Genomic DNA, 16,649 nt, shown 5'->3' with positions numbered 1-16,649 from the left:
TACGGCTACCTGGATGTTTTTTATTTCAATATATTAAATATATATTAATCAGAAAAAAGTCACATATGGTAAATCCCGAAAAAATACACAAATATAAATGTTGATTTTTTGTTTTACGTACAAGTTTATATACAGGAAAAGTCCAAAATGGGAGAGGAAGCCCTCCCAGGCACAGAAAGCCACATGGTTGTCAGCGGATAGAACAAAATAGGTGTCTCCCTCCCAGCGCCCCTTCTCGTCTCTCGCTGCCTCTGCAGTTCTCAGCTGTATTTACAAGGTTTAAACCCCATCTATTTACAGCTTGTCTTTTTACAAAGAGACGTATCTGCAGCGGACCGGCGTGAAGCATCCCGTGTGCCACGCCCGCGGCATGTGTCCATCACTCCCTGGGCACCGCTGCAAAAGCACAAGTGAGGCAAGAAGCCGCTGGGAGGGTCTGGAAACGGCTTGGTTCCGGCAGCTGGGGACGGAGGAGCCCGCTCCTGGCATGATGCCTGCCTGGCTGCAGGATGCAGCAGGCGGGCAGGGCAGGGCACTCAGAACAAACCCACCCCTGCGCATGTCTCAGGACCAGCTCCTCCTACCCAGCGTGGTGAAGCGCCAGCCGTTGCAAGCGGTGAGTAGCGAGCCGGGGCTGGGTGGGGGGCTGTGGGCACAGGGATATTGGGCGTCTGAGTGCATCACCAAAGGCACATTGGGGTTCTCCACAGAGAGCTACGTCGCGATCCATGGGTTTGGTACACAACACGGGACGCGGAGGACGAGTGCGGGTCAGCCACCAGGAGGCGTGAAGGGCTCTGCCCACTTCCGACGAGTCCCCGCGATCCCAGATGGCAGTGGGGCTCGCCCCCCACCCGGTCTCTGGAAATGCTCCGTTGATCGCCCCCCCCGCCCCCTCTGCGTACGGGGGAGACGTGTCCGTCAAAACTCCCCTTTTACAAAGCGAGCGAGCTCCCCGCGGCGGGGGCCTCCGGGTCCTGGGGGGCTGCACCCCCCTCAGAAGGGCAACGTGTCCATGAAGATTTTGTCCACGATGGGAGGTGGCGGCACCAGGTCCTCCAGCTTCAGGTAGAAGATGCGCTGCAGGCCTTGCGTGCAGAGCGTGCGCAGCTCCGGCAGCTTGCCCAGCAGCTTGGACAGGCAGTTGGGGCGGGTCTGCTCGCTTGCGGTGGACGTCACGTGGTCCTTCAGGCAGCTGACGATTTGGTTCTGGAGATCCTCCACTCTCTTGGGGTCCTTCAGCCCGTGGCGGTCTGGAAAGGAGGGGAGGAGCGGTCACTCCCGGCCCGGGCTAGATCCCAGCGCCCGGGTGCGGTGTGCACGGCTGGGCCATGGCAAAGCAGGCTCGCGCTCCTGCTGCCTTCTCCTGAACGGCCCCCCAGTCCCTGGTCTGTCTCACCCACCCCGAAGAGCGGGCAATCTCTGCGCTCTGCACCCTTTAACGCAAAACCCCCCTTCAGCAGCACGGCACTCTGGGAACTGCCGTTCTCAGCGGTCCCTGGGAATTAGAGGCTATGGCAAGGCATGCTGGGAAAAGGGCAGGAGTATATACAGGCTCCAGGGCCCCAGTATGCCTTGCTGATTGAGCCGGGTTGTGGTCTGCTGGACGCCTGGCGTAAAGAGACAAGGGGATCCTGACAGAGCCTCAGCCCCCGCCTGCAGCCTCTGGGGCTGCTGGGATCCAAACAGGCCTAACTGTCCAGGCCTGCCTAGAGATTTGGGGTGCCCCCCCCCGCCCAAGATCTTCCTGGGGCCTGGTTGTCAGAGGGGGGTGCTCAGCACGTTCTGGAAATCAGGCCCCTCTAAGGAATCTCATTCTGTGCCGAAATCAGGAGTCACTCCTGAAAGTTAATAATGGTCAGAGCGACTTCTGCCCCCGGAGGAGCAGAGTTGGGGAGCGGAGAGCTGGAGGAAGCCAATGGCTGGAGGAAACCCGCTCACGTAGGGTTCCTGAGCCTTCTCCCACAGCACAAACCCGCTGCTCCGCGGAGACCCTGGTCACAGCTCGCAGAAGGCTCTCCGAACGTTACCGCCCCCACCTGCGTGTGCAGTGCAATAACCCCCCGGCCCAATGCCACAGAGGGAGCCGGTGTCCGGGCCAGGATCAGACCCTCTGGCTCCCAGTCCAGTGGCCAGACCTGCCCATCCCTCCCCCAGCAGCCGCGCGGCAGGAAGGTGCAAACCGCCCCACCTGTGATGATGACGAGAGCCGCGAGGCAGGAGAAGGAGGGGACGTCGATGCTCATGCGGTGCAGGCTCTGGGAGAACTCAAGGATGGAGTCGATCCACTCCCCGAAGCCCCGCACACACTGCATGCGGTGAAGCACCACCCCGTTGCAAAAGATCAGCTTGCCTTCCTCTGGCTTCGACCTGCAAGGGACAGGGCAGAGCCACACGCGGTCAGGAGAGAACGGAGGGCAGGCCAGGGGCTCTGCTGGCAGCAGAGTGGGGTCAGAGCAGAAACCAGAGTTGTAACAGAGGGAGCATGAGCAGAACGGAGCACTGGTGACGACAGCCAGGATCCCGGCCCGGTTAGCCAGGCACTCGGGGCCCTGCGCTGCAGGTCTGACGTTCCTACACTCTGGCACCACAGGACAATGGAGCTGGGCTGTCTGAGTGGAGGGGATGACCCGAGTCACAGCTTCCTTTGAAACGCTAATGGCAGATGGTTTTGCCCAAGGTCCTGATCTCCGTGCCCTAGCCCACTGACCCAGGCTGCCACACCACCACCCCGTGTCTCATCTCGGTGTCCAGCGGCCGCCTGGCTCTGGACGGGGCTGGGTGGGTTACGAAGCAGAGCGGGAGTTACCTGTAGGCCAGCCGGAGAATAAAGAGCTCCAGGAACGCAGATTCCAGGAGCAGGTCCTGATCCTCCTTGGGGAGCTCCTGGAACCCTTGGATCTTCTCCGCCCACTTGCGGATCACGTCCATGGAGCCGGTGAGCAGGTCGTAGAACTGCTGCACATCCACACAGTCCTCCTTCTCGAACTGGTAGGAGAGACTCTCCTGGAACTGCCGAGCACACGAGGAGGGGCAGGGTTAGCGTCCCACAGGCCGGGCCTCGGTCCACGCAGTACAAGTCCCATGAGAGTGGCCGGGGCTGCGTCTCTCAAAGCCATTGTACACTCTCCAGGTTAACGAATGAGCAGCAGAGAGACAGGAGCCCGCACCCATCTGGGCCTGGGCGTTTTCTGCTGCCTAGCACTGGCAACAGGACTCCTGGGTTCTCGTTTGGGCTGCAGGAAGGAGTGTGCCTAGTGGTTAAAGGGAGGGGGGCTGGGAGTCAGGACTCCTGGGTTCTCTGCTACTGGCTTACTCTGTGACTTTGGGCAATTGGTTGCACAGCTGTGCCTCGGTTTCCCCCAAGTAAAATGGGGATAGCCCTTAACTTGCTGGGGCATTGGGAGGGTTAATTGTTTCCTGTTTCTGGAGGTCAGAGCTCCCTGGATGAAAGGAGCTGGATTGGTCCCTGAGCCTCCAGGCCAGCCGGCATTTCACTGCCGAGGTAGGAACCCAAGGCTCCAGCTGCTGGACACATTCAACGACAGGCTCAGAAACAAGGTTGGTGGGATTCGGTTGTGCAGACAAATCCACCTGGGTGCAGAATGCGGGGCAGAGAACCCAGGAGTCCTGACTCTCAGCCCCCTTTAGCTACTAGACAACACAACTGCCCAAAAGAGAACCAAGGGAGTCCTGACTCTCGGCCCCCTTTAGCCACTGGACAACACAACCGCCGAAAAGAGAACCCAGGAGTCCTGCAGCCAGGACTAGGCGCTAGATACAGTGCATGCCTGGGGGAAGCTGACTGGGTCAGGTAAGCCTGAGTGTGTGGTCAGCACACACTGCCCTGTGAGCACTGTGCACTTCGACACCTGCTTTCCTCTGAGAGCAGGAGAGGCCTCCCAAGCCACAGGAAGCCCTGTAATGAGGCAGGGCACGGCTGGCCCCCTGGGACAAGCCAGGCACAGAGAGGAGATGGCACAGCCTGGCACAGAACCTCCAAATCCTGCCTCTTGGTTCTCTGCTCCAACTCACTCCCCCTTCCTAGGGCTGGGGAATGAACCCAGGAGTCCTGCCTCTTAGCTCTGTAACCACTGGATAACACTGCCTTCCCAGAGCTGGGAAGAGAACCTCGTGTGCCCCGCACACTAGCCAGCAGACAATGCTGCCGCAGTCGTACAGCACCGGAGCTTGCAGCCTTTGTAGATGGCGAGGGCTCCAGGACCCCTTCTCTAACTGCCTGCAGGCCCTAGGGCTACGCCCCCCCAAACGCCACTGAGCACGTGGGCTGCACATGGTTCCCTTCCCAGGCAGCGGCTGCCGCGCCCAGCATCTCAGCCAGGGCTGGGGGGGTGGCTGGGAGCCAGCCCTCGGGGGCGCCCTTGCTCCAGGAGCCCCAGGACCCTGAACCCCCGGCTGTGAGCAGCAGGTACCTTGGAATAGTCCAGCTTGGTGGCGCTGGGTACGGAATCGATGTGCGCCCTGACGAGCGACGTGATGAGGCTGACGGGGGAGGTGTCCTGGGCCTGCTTGGGTTTGGACGGGAGCCGACCTCTGCGCCCCTTCAGGCTGTCCGTTCGGACCACTGGGGAGAGAGAAAAGGGGGCTGGACGTTACCATCTGAGCGCGGGGCTTGGCCCTTTGCAATGGACAGCCCGTCATGGCTCTAAGCAGCCCCCTGGCCCCACAGATAAGTTGCCCCAGCACATCAAGCACTGGAAAAGCAATGCTACCTAACTGCCGCCGGACCCGAGCAAGCAGCTTTCATAGCAAATGGGACACTGGGGTGGGGAAGAGACTCAGTGGGATAGGGGCAGCTCCACATCCCACCCCAGGGGAACGGCATGCACAAACAGATCCAGGCACACGGCTGGGGACTGGCTGCAGGCGCACACAGGAGCTGGGGGCAGGGCTGGGGAAAATCACAACATTTTGGCCCCAGAACGTTGGGCAATCTGGGGAGATTGGATGGTTCTGGGGATGGGTGCACCCGCTTGGGTCCAAGTCTGGCAAGAACAGCGCCTGTGTTCCTTGCGAGACTCCAGCCACGTCTCCCCCCCCAGCCCACCCTGTTCTGGATCCAGCCTGGAATCACAGCCACGGAACGGCAAGCGAGCATTTGTGAGGGATGCTACCTGGTGGGAGCTGCCAGAAAGCAGCAGCACGAGACTGGGCCTGGAGGAGGGCAAGTCAACACACCTGGGGACAAGGGAGCAGCCAGGTGTACTGGCAGCGGGAACTGGGCCGCCGCAGAGCTGGCGCGGGGATAGCAGGGAGCGGTGCCGAAAGCAGGGCTCAGCTGCCAGGAACACGCGGGACTTGTTATGGGGGCTGCTGGGCTGGTGCTCTCCGGCCTGCGCCCCCGCCCCGGGATTTGCCCTAAGCCCTGGCCTAGCCAGAGCCAGCCTGGCAGGGGGACACCACGTGGCGAGCTCTGTACCTTCTTTGACCATGCCCACGGCGAGGCACTTCTGGAAACGACAGAACTGGCACCGGTTCCGCCGCCTCTTGTCCACAGGGCAGTCTTTGTTGGCCAGGCAGATGTACTTGGCGTTCTTCTGCACCGTGCGCTGCAGGGAGCAGGAGAAACAAGGGAGCGCATCAGCCTCCGGCAAAGAGGGAGCACGAGATCCCGGGTGCCCAGGGCCGGGCCCGGATGGAACAAAAGCTCTTCTGTCCTCCTGGTATTTTTATAGCAGCGGCCCCGCCCCACGGCGCCCAGTTTCACATCCGAGGGGCCGTGTTCCCAGGACACGCGAGGGGGAGGGGAACACGTCGCTCTCCCGGCGGGGTGCCCGGACAGCCAGCGCACCTGCACGCTCCCATCTGCAGGCAGGGATCGGGGGAGACTCAACTGCCTGCTCTTGGTCTGAGCAGTCGCCCCCTCCGGGCCCCGATTCCCCTGTCCCGCCCCCAACCCCGGGGCTCGGCGCCACCCTCCCCACACCAGACACGGCTTCTCCCCCCTCAGAGCCAGCGCTGCCCGATGCAGGCACTGTGGCTGCTCCCCGAAGGGGCCTGGGTCTCAGCACAACCCAAGGCCTCCCTGAGGTGCCTGGCTCTGGGCCAGGGTCACTAGCTGCTTTGGAGACCCTGGGCCACGGGGCTCATCCCCCGGCCCCGCTCCCTACGCACATGGGTCCCGATTCAGCAAGCTACACCCAGGCTTCACTCCACCCCCGCCAGCACGTGCTTAACAGGCCGGATCAGGGCCCAAGGGCGGGAGGGGAAAGGGAGGGAAACCACCAGAGCCACCAAGATCTTCCCACGTGGCTGGTGGTTCTGGGCCCGGCCCCTGGGGCTGCGCACAGAGGCCAGCGCTCTGCGTAACGGGGGCCTTGGCGATGGCTCTCTGCATGACTCTGCCGCCCCCCCGCATCCCCAGGGCTCAGATGCCGTGGTGAGGAGAGGCGCCAGAGTTTAGCTCTTGCACCCTGCCTGCAGCACCCAGGTCAGCCCCAGCTCCCGGCCACCTCCTGACCCTCTGAACTGCTGGCCTGGGGCGACAGGCTGCCCACAGGCTCTGCCCAGCCCTTGCTCACCGGCGAGTGGGTCATTGCCCACAGCTGCACACACGCCAAGCCCGGTCAGGGGCGCACAGGGGCTTGCCCCATGCAGAGTGGCCAAGGGGAGACCCACAGACTCCTTCACTCGGCACATCCATCGGGGCTCCCGCAGGGACCCTACCCACGTCCCAGAATCCCCAGCGTTGGCTGCCAAGGATTCTGGGGCCCATCTGGGAGCAAGATCGGCCACACGCTGCGGGCGAAGTGGGGAGGTTCTGGGTCTGCCTGCTGGCGAGGGAGGCCGTTGGCTCTGTGGGTTCCCAGGCACTGCCCTGGGTCTCCCCCAGCCCCATGTCCCCACCCCCAGCCCCATACCTTGAAAAAGCCCTTGCAGCCCTCGCAGGTGCGGACACCGTAATGTTGGCAGGAGGCGTTGTCTCCGCACACAGCACAGCGCCCCTCGTTGGCACCGGGGCTGCGCGTCTTGGCTGGCGACAGGGAGCCGTCCATCAAGCCGGGGCTCTCCAGGTGTGGGGAGGTCTGGCCCAGGGACAGGCCAGAGAAGCCCACCGGGGAGCTCTGGGAGAGCGCGAAGACCTCGGCGGCCGGCGGCACCTTGAGGGGGCTCTGGGGGACCCCAGGGCTGGGAGCTGAGGGGCCGAAGAAGAAGGCTGGCTGGGAAGAACTGCTTTTTGGCTGCTCCGCCCAGGGCCTCATGCCCTCAAAGTTCTGAGTGGGCGAATAGGGCCCGAAGGAGCTCTCCCATGCTGGGACCTGTGGGGTCTGGAAGCCTGGGGTGGACGGGGATGGGATGGAGCAGGGGCTGCCGTAATAGTCCGAGCCGCTGGAAGACATGGTCTCGTCCAGCTGGCTGCTGAAGGAGCCGGGGTAGCAGCCATACACCTGGAAGTCCTCGAGTTTGAAGGAGGCGGGTTGGCTGGAGGCTGGGATCTGGTACAAGAACGTGTCGAACTCCCCACTGTAGTTATCCATGAAGGTGTTGAAGCTGGGCAGGGAGGTCGTGGCTGCGATCTCGGTGTTGACTAGGTCCATCGTGAACTTGCTGAGCTCTGGAGTCAGGAAGTCTGCCGGGTAGCGCTCACAGGGCCCTCCGCTCTGAGGCAAGGTCCCATGCTGCATTTGGATACAGGGCATCTCTGAGCAAGGGAGCAAAGGAAAAGGCAGAGAACTTAACAATGGGCTGGAATCAAATCCCCTCACCAGGCCACGGCTCCCCATTCATCGGGCAGAGCACTTGCGTGGGGCAGCAGCTCAGGTGAGCAGCATGTGCCATGCGGGTGACGGGATCTAGCCTTTCCCACGGGCTCCAGGGAAATGCCTTTGATCGGGGGGTAGAGCAATCCATGGATAAGGCACCAGACTAGGAACCAGGAGAGCTGTCTTCTAGTCCCAGCTCAGATGCCTTGGGCCAGTGGCTCTCAACCTTTCCAGACTACTGTGCCCCTCTCAGGAGTCTGATTTGTCTTGCGTACCCCAATTTTCACCTCACTTAAAAACGACTTGCTTACAAAATCAGACATAAAAATACAGAAGTGTCCCAGCCTCACTGTTACGGAACAATGGCTGACACTCATTTTTACCATAGAATTATAAAATAAATCAAGTGGAATATAAACACTGTACGTCCACTTCAGTGTACGGTCTACAGAGCCGTACAAACAAGTCACGATATGAAACCGTAGTTTGCCCCAACTTCGCTGGGGCTTTTTATGCAGCCTGTTGTAAAACTAGGCAAATACCTAGATGAGTTGATGTACCCCCGGAAGACCTCTGCATACCCTCAAGGGTATGCGTACCCCTGGTTGAGAACCACTGCCTTGGGCAAGTTATCTCCCCTCCCACGCCTGTGTTTACCCCGTGAGGTCTTTGGGGGAGGGCCTGTCTCCCCAGCACCTACCCAGTCCCTCCTGTAATCTACAGCATAACAGAGCGACAGGCCTAAAACCACAGGGGTGGCACGTTAGCAACACTTGCTGTACCATAACTAACGGCCCTGATCTCAAGAGGAGCTGGCCGAGTCTCAGTGCAGTTCCGGGCTGGCCAGATCACAACGGGGAGAAAAATTCTATCCTCGATTGGCATGAACTGGTCCCCCTGCCCTTCCCTCTGGGGGGCCCTAAGCCAAGGACTGGCTGGACCATGGAGGCTGAGCTCCCCTCTGCTCCCCGAAGTTGGTGCCTTGGCTGAGCACGGCATGGGGCTTGCTGCTGCATGAACTCGGGACCTGCAGGTCCCGGGGGACAGCCATATGCACTAAAACCAGGCGCTTCGGGGTGAAAGCCCATGGAGGTAAAGTTCACCAAGCTCAACCAAAATCCACCCGCTTGCTGATGTCTACATTGCTAGAAGCATCAGCTCCAAGGTGGGGGCTTGACTCTGTCTCAGTGGTGTAAATCAGGACTAACTCCACCCATGTCAATGGCGTTGCACAAGCCCCTGGGGGGCTCCGGGAACCGAGGTGTAAGGCCAACCCCCACCTTGGCCCCAGCGACCCGACAAGTGAATGGGGACAGGAATTCACCAAAGGAAGCAGTGAGCCTGGTATGTGAGAAGGAATCAAGGGCAAGGCTGTTCTGACAAGCTTGTATCTCACACCGGCCTGTCATCAGCCAGCTCCTTCGCAGCCATGGAGCAGCGTAAATTGAGGCTGTCAACACTGCACTCAGGGTGTTTGGAGCCGAGCTAAAGAACTGGCTAGTGTTGGAGACGGGTCTGAAGGCAAAGTCACATGGCGGAGCAGAGGCCTCGTGATCGTCCGAGGAAAGGTCGTTCTGAGCTGGCCTCATCGGGCAGAAAGGCCATCGCCTGAAATGCTGTCCCCACAAACAGAGGGAATTGCAGAGCTGCCAACGGGCCCTGGGCTGGCCCTGCCTCACCACCCCAGGGGCTTGGTGAGGAAGGTTTGCTGGGCCAAAATATTGGGCGCCAAACCTCCTGGGTGGGAGTGTCAGGTGCAGAGTTTTGATCCTAATTCAAGAGCCAAACATACAGCCCGGGCCAGACTCCCGGATCACCCGGCTCCCGATTAAGAAGCTAAGTTCCCCCCAGGCCCTATGCACCCGCTCGCCTGAGCTCTTCGGACACTCCTGCCTCCCAAACTCCATAGCGGAGCGCATCTCTGCTGCATTCCCTCCCGCCGGCAGCCAGCTAAGGGAGCGACCGACTTCCACCGGCACCAAACGAGGCCGCTTTGGATGCCTCTCTGTGCCGTTCTGACTCGAACAGGCCAAGCAGGGCTGAGCTGGCAGCTCTGTAAAGTGTCAGGGCTGCGATCGGATGGCGGACGAGGACGCAGAGCGGTGCCTCCCAGACACATAGCTCGCAGCAGATGAGCAGAGTCCTGGCAGCCCTGGCACAGCACAGACAGAGCAAGAGCCAGGCCCTGCCCCAAAGGCAGACAAGACAGACAGAGAGGGGAAGGGATTTGCACAGGGCCACACCGTAGGATACCCAGGCGTCCGGCACCCCAGCCCAGCAGGTCCTGTGTCTGCACTCGTTCGAGAGCCCAGCGGGCCTGGCTGTAGGTGTGTGGCCATTCTGCCCTTCCTGACAGCTGCCCCATTGCCACACCGTGGCAAGGGCACACTCAGGAGAGTCCCTGCAAACCTATCCCCCCGATTTTCCAGGCCCGTCCCAGTGCCCGCCGACTGACCTGCTCCCCTCACTGGGCAGAGTTTTGTGCCCGTCTCCGGGCACCTGAAGGAGCTGCTGGCCAGCAGAAGGACCAGCAGGCTGGCTCAGTGCATGCTGGGCTCAGGGCACGGTGCCCCATCAGGCCAGTTCCATGTTACCACCCTCTCCCTCCCAGGGTGACCAAAAGACACCTCTGTTGGCTTGGCATGCCCCCAGCCGCAGCCCCTGCCCCGGTCTCCTGCTCCACAGGCTTGGTTGCCCTTCGCACTCTGCACGTGGCCCTTTCGCACCCACAAGCAAGCGGCCATTTCCCAGGCGGGAGGAAAGGCTGAAAATTGCTGCTGAGCCCTTAGCGTTTTGCATCTGGACCCATGCAGCCCCCCCACCCCCACCGCCCCAGGAGCCATCTTGCTCTTAGTTCTCACACTGAGTCTGCAGCGGGAGAGGAGGTGTTTGAGAACTGGTGGCGCAGAACTAGTAACTGACCCGTGCCGCTTTGCCAGTTCGCTTTCCTTTCCGACACATGCCGGCCTCCCTCTCTCAACCTGGGGAGTAGCAGGGCTGGAACAGCAGACAGGGCCATATAGAGGAGAGACGTAACCAGAGTCCCCGGTCAAGCTGAAAGCCAAGACAGAAGTAACCCTTGCAGCAAGATGATAATGTAATTCATATCGCAGACCTTTAAAGGTCATCTTCTGACTGGCCGAGAAGCAGTCCTTAATGGCCTGTAAAGGACGGCGGAATGTGGAGACATAAGAATTCCCAGCAGCGTTGACACGGCTGCACCATCAGAACAAGGTTACAACGTTCTTCTGGGGCCAGCTGCTCCTTATTCAGGCAAAACTCCCATTGGCTTTGAGAACAGACTTCAGGACCTAGCCCGGTTATTTAAAAAGATCGATCCACATACAACTAACAGCATCAGCGGGCCACTGTCCTCAGCCACAAGTCACAAACTCAAGCCCCACGTAGCTCAACAGAGACGGCTTTGCTTCAGTTTAACGACATTCTCTGCTCAGAGGCCCAGGCTGGCGTCCCCTTAGCTGCAAGGAAGGGTTGGCCTGGCAGGTCAGGCTCCGACCTAGCACTCAGGAGATCCAGGTTCATTTCCCACATCTCCCTTGGGACTCTCTGGTCCTGGTTTCCCCAGATGAAGAACTGGGATAATAATAAGAAGAAGAAGAAGTCTCTGCAAGGTTGATTTACAGCAGCACCAGGATCTGGCCCTGGTGTCCGAGGGCAAAGAGCCCAGCTGCCCTCTCTCTTTGGTAGAAGAGCTGTGCCAGCTAAAAGCACAGGGCGTGCATGCGCGCAGGGTGCTCAAATCAGTAACAATGGACACAGACGGCTTTCCTCTAGTCCTAGGATTCTGACCAGTATTTTCCACCATTATGGATGACAGACATTATATAGACACGCTATGCACCCGGCCAGAGCGGTCACTATGCTGTGTAACAGACCCATTCAGAACTCATGAGCGGCAACAGAGTGAAAACTCAGGGCACCTGTGCTCCATACAGCCAAGCTCCAGCTGCCTGAGACATCAGCTGTTGTCAGTATAGGGCTTATGACACACAGTTGGGTCATTCTAATTCTAACCAGCAGAGGGACACCCCCCCCACTCACACACTATTTACTACCGTCTACACCCGTTCCTCACCTCCGCTCTGCCATCGCAGTAGTCACATCAACAGAAAGAATTGCATTAGCTTATTGTTGCTATAGCAACCCAACAACGCTATACACCACTGAGCCTTTATGATGTTGGGTTTTTTTTAAATGCAAATTGCTCTGAGTTTAAATCACCACCACCAAGGACAAAATAACCTCAGCCTGCCCTGGCCGAGCCTCCTCACAAGATTTGTCAATATTCTCTCCCCCCTTCATAGGGTGACCAGGCAGCAAGCGTGAAAAATTGGGACAGGGAGTGGGGGGCAATAGGTGCCTATGTAAGACAAAGCCCCAAATATTGGGACTGTTCCTATATAATCAGGACATCTGGTCACCCTACCCCTTCACAGCTTGTGTTTTAAAAATTTGCAAGGGAATGGTCAACAGGAACAGTTGATTTTCGGGACGATTAAAGCTTACTCAGGATTTCGCAGGCGCTGCTTGGTTATTCAAATTTATTTTTCCTCCCGCATTTTAAAATTCTCCTTAGAGAGACGGATACATAGATTATGATGTTTTAAAGCAATATAAAAATCCCTCAGATGAGCCGCCTGCAGTCTGCCAGATCATACTTCAAAAATGACCATCCACTGTGGACTTGGGCACTTGGTCGCACCGACGTACATGTGAAGCAACACGACTGAAGTCGCTCTGGATTTCCAGCAGTGTAAATGAGAGCGGAATCGGTTCCCCTCTCTCAAACTACTCTACTAGGATTCTAACCTGGAGCCTGATCCAGGGAGGTGCTGCAGATAATGGCTCCTGTTAATTTTTGATACGAGTATCTATAAGGTGCTCCTCCCTGTGGTATCCAGAAACATGCATTACCCCCTGCGATCGGATACTGTTGCACGGGCGTGACAGCACCATGTTCACAGGTCTTTAGCCAAAGCACAAGAGCGCCTCCCCTCCCGCCAGGTGGCAATAAATTGGGTTTGCCAGCCTTTCAGCGAGTTAGAAACGAACGGAGCCTGGCTGGTGAATCTGGTTGCCAGGTCTCTGAAGGCAAAGCTGCGTCTGTTGCTTGGGTCCAGAAACGGCATTCCCCCGCAGCAGCAGGATCCAGGCTCAGCAACCATATAGAAGGGAGCAAGGTGGGGCCTTTCCTGATTCACTCCCCTGCACCGTGCTGGTGCCAAGTTGTTTTGCATGTCAAAATTCAGAGGGATTTTATTTTTATTTAAGAAAGAAAAAAAAAAAAAACCCCAAACAGCTGCTCTGTTCAGAGGCTAGGCCAGCCACGCAGCAGAAAGTCCACTCAAAGTTTGCCGTTCTATAGCAGCTCTGCTCACAGGTCAAAGGAGGGTCCCCATTTGCATCCAGAATCATCAACACAAAATAATATGTGCAAAACCAATTAACTGATCGTTTGATTAAAGCAGGTGTTCTCGAACTTCATTGCACCATGACCCCCTTCTGACAGCAAAAATTGCTACACAACCCCAGGAGACCAAGTATCACGGGGCAGCCGTGTTAGTCTGTATCCACAAAAACAACGAGGCGTATGGTGGCACCTTAATGATGAACAGATTTATTCGGGCAGGAGAAGAGACGGAAGCCTGAGCCCGCCTGAGCTCTGCCGCCCCTGCAGGGGGGCCAGGGATAAAGCCGGAGTCCCACCTTTCTTGGCGGGGGGAGGGGGCAAAGCCAAAGCCTGTAACCTGAGCGCCCCCCCCCCAGGGGCTGAAGCCCTTGGGCTTTGGCCCCAGGCAGCGGGGCTCAGACCGTCAGCCCTTGGCCCCAGCAAGGCTGCCAGCCCTTGGCGACCCCATTAAAATGGGGTCCCGACCTACAGTTCTGAGAACCACTGAATTAAAGTACCCTCCTGGGTGCCTTGCTAAAGGCAGGGGATTTCAGAGGTGTGTGTTTATGTTGCAGTGTCAAATGACAGTAGAAGGATTAGTTGCAACTTATTACATTTAAAACAGCCTGAAAAAAGTGGGGGTTTATCTTAAGCTGGGAGCAGCAGCTTTGCTAACCCAATGCTAACAGTGAGCCCCTCAGAGACTCAACTCCATTTAAAACCTTCTTGATTGGGCCAGGTCTGCAATCCCTTGCAGCACCCCCCTTTACACTTTAAGCACTGCATTTAAAACAGCAAAACAAGGAACGCAAGCGCCAGCCTGCCAAGGTGACTAGGGGAAGGAGGACAGAGCTCTGGACACAGGCAAGGTGGTAATTTGCAGAGGGGCTTTAAAGAGCCGGTGGAAAGCTCCTGTTACTTTGCCATATGCCCACAGCAATCCTGCCCCACTGTCACTTCTCGCACAGCCCTGGCACACAGCCGTCCCTCAGTGTGACACACAGTATCAAACCTGATCTGCCAACTCAAGGGCCCCCCCCACCTCCCTCCAAATAAAAGGGACACAGCTGCTTTCAAATAGCAAAGAGCCGCAGCACAGACGCTGTCCCTGCAGCCGCCATCCCCCCAGCACAATGTCAGTCAAGACTAGAAACAGAAAACCACTGGAAACACACCCCGCTCACCTGCGAGCGCCGCCCCAACTCCCAGGTCGGGTTCCTGCAACTTTACACTCCAAAAAACCAACAATGCCAATGCAGCCTTTAAAGGCGCCCAGGTCGATGGAAAGGAACGCCCCCTGCCCCCCCAGCGCCTCTGGCCTCCATCCCACCTTGCACAGAAGAGAGCAACATCCCTCCCTCCCCCTTTCCACCGCCTATCCAGGAACACCCACCCCACGGCTCCCCACCTGCCAGGTGACCCCCCCTCCCAGCCCAGCCCGCCCCGCCCCACCGGCCAGGTGACCCCCCCCTCCCAGCCCAGCGGCTCCCCACCTGCCAGGTGACCCCCCCCCTCCCAGCCCAGCCCAGCCCAGCCCAGCCCGCCCCACCGGCCAGGTGACCCCCCCCCTCCCAGCCCAGCGGCTCCCCACCTGCCAGGTGACCCCCAGCCCAGCCCGCCCCGCGGCTCCCCACCTGCCAGGTGACCCCCAGCCCAGCCCAGCCCAGCCCGCACTCCCACCTGGTGGAGCCACTCTCCGGAGCGCTCCGGGGGCCGCGTAATCCACCTACCCGGGTGCAAGGGGACCTCTGCCCAGGTCCCGGGCGGCGAGCTGCACCGGAGGCGCCGGCGGCGGGACGGGCTCGGAGCGGCACTGGGGCTCCCAGCCCTGCGCAGGGAGATCCTCTTAAGCCCTCTGTGACGCACGGCCCGGGGGCGGGGCCAGAGGAGGGGGGACCCTTTGACGCAAGGCCGGCTGCAGCCGTGGCCATACAAGGCGCGAAGGGGCGGAATTTTCCGGTCCCCGCGGGGCGGGGAGGAGGGGCGGGCTGGAATGTCTGGGCGGGTGACGCACACGGGGTTCCATTGACGCAGGCCTTAGAATTGTTTGATCTATAAATAGCCCGGCGCTGCCCCTTGCTAAAAATAGACCCCCTGGGCAGGGAGGGGGAGGGGCGCGGGGCCAGGAATAGAAAGAGCCAAAGTGGGGGCAGCCAGGAGGAATAAAAACAGAAGGGGGGGGGGGTGGAGGGGGCAGGGACTCACAGGTGGAAAGATTTAAGTGGACAGTTGTGGGGGGGGGGGGTATTGTCAAAACAAAGGCAGCCCGGGGGCCAACTGTCACCAGGGCTGTATTTTTAAAAGCTACTTTGGGTTACGGTGACCAGACAGCAAGTGTAAAAAATCGGGACGGGGTGGGGGGGTAATAGGAGCCTCTATAAGAAAAAGACCCCAAAATCAGGGCTGCCCCTATAAAATCGGGACGTCCGGTCACCCTACTTTGGGTCAGGGCTTAATGTGTAAGGAAAGAGGGGCCGGGCCCAAGCAAGCGTTTTACATTCATAACTGATGCAGCCGGGCCAGAGGTGCGGGGCTCAGCCCTGGCACAAATTAAGCCCTGCTTTACGTTCAGTGCCGGGGGTCCCTGCTCGCTGAGTGCCCTACAGAAAGGCAGGGAAGCAAGAGGATTCGAGAATTGCCTTGTTTGATTGCAAAATTACTTACACACACAGTTCTAGGGCTGCCTCCAGGTATACAAAACCAGCACTCTTTAAGACCTGCCTTCATTTTTTTTAACTCTTATGTGGGGTGCTTCCTATACCTTGAATGAACGTTTATTGCAAATCTCACTCAAAGTTTATGGTCCTGCAAACATTTCTGCAGAGGCTGAAAGTAAGCATGTGACCATTAACTTCAAAGGGATTTACTCTTTCTTAAATTTAAGCCTGTGCATTAGTGCAGGATTGGGGCCTGAACGGGTTGATCTTCACATAGCAAGTTTTTAAGCTCCCGCAGGGTTGCGCGCACTCACTGTCTCTCTCTCTCTCTCTCTCACACACACACAGTTTTACTGCCCCCATTCCATAAAACACACCCAGAATATTTTGCAAAACTGGGATCTCTTTACACTTACTGCCCTCCAACTTAAAAAAAAGTCACCTAGAACATTTTGCAAAACTGGGGTAATTTCCAGTTTCCCGCCCCTCTGAAATGCAACTGGGATATTCTGCCAACCTGGGCTCACTTCTAGTTGCTTTTGGTTTGCTAATGCTGCCCGTCATGGTACAGAGCACATTGGAGAAGCTCTCTGAAGCAGGGCCCATCTTTTCTGTTAAATGTGCGTACGCTGCCTAGCTGGAGAGCGGCCCAGTCTGGGATCCACAGGTGCTACCCCCATACAGAGTCCGTCATCAACATTGGCACTCGCTTTAGCCCGGCAGCACTGAAGCGGTGTTTTCAGTACCCGCCGCGCAGAGGGCAACTCCGGCTGCGCAGAATTCCCTGTTCTTTCTCTCCGGGAGAGGATTCTGCAGCACCGGGCTCATCGCCTGGTGTCAGAAAGCCCTGTGGAAACC

General features: G+C 58.5%; 1 protein-coding gene across 2 annotated transcripts; it reads right to left on the bottom strand.

The window, feature by feature from the left end:
* On the bottom strand, window positions 1–15,158 carry NR4A1 (nuclear receptor subfamily 4 group A member 1). Of its 2 annotated transcripts, none has more exons than XM_037883994.2 (7): window positions 14,865–15,158; window positions 6,882–7,663; window positions 5,441–5,570; window positions 4,434–4,585; window positions 2,810–3,012; window positions 2,192–2,370; window positions 1–1,253 (listed from the first exon to the last, which is right to left on the bottom strand). In XM_037883994.2, the coding sequence occupies exons 2-7, from the start codon at window positions 7,659–7,661 to the stop codon at window positions 997–999; spliced, it is 1,701 nt and encodes a 566-aa protein (XP_037739922.1). In that variant the 5' UTR covers window positions 7,662–7,663; window positions 14,865–15,158; the 3' UTR covers window positions 1–996. The 2 variants fall into 2 exon arrangements, with proteins under 2 accessions (XP_037739922.1, XP_037739921.1); XM_037883993.2 differs by having other exon boundaries at window positions 14,815–14,966.
* Window positions 15,159–16,649: the final 1,491 nt, after the last annotated feature.

The sequence above is a fragment of the Chelonia mydas genome, chromosome 20 (genome assembly GCF_015237465.2).
Source record: "Chelonia mydas isolate rCheMyd1 chromosome 20, rCheMyd1.pri.v2, whole genome shotgun sequence".
In the NCBI taxonomy this organism is placed as follows: Eukaryota; Metazoa; Chordata; order Testudines; family Cheloniidae; genus Chelonia; species Chelonia mydas.
The sequence above is the reverse complement of the archived record's forward strand: the minus strand, read 5'-3'. Positions and strand labels throughout refer to the sequence as shown.

Coding starts and splice junctions, on each gene's coding strand:
- NR4A1 (XM_037883994.2), bottom strand. CDS start 7,661: ATGCCCTGTATCCAAATGCAGCATGGGACCTTGCCTCAGAGCGGAGGG. Junction 5,571..6,881: donor GCTGCAAGGGCTTTTTCAAG/GTATGGGGCTGG, acceptor TGCTCCCTGCAG/CGCACGGTGCAGAAGAACGC. Junction 3,013..4,433: donor CCAAGCTGGACTATTCCAAG/GTACCTGCTGCT, acceptor TGTGCTCGGCAG/TTCCAGGAGAGTCTCTCCTA.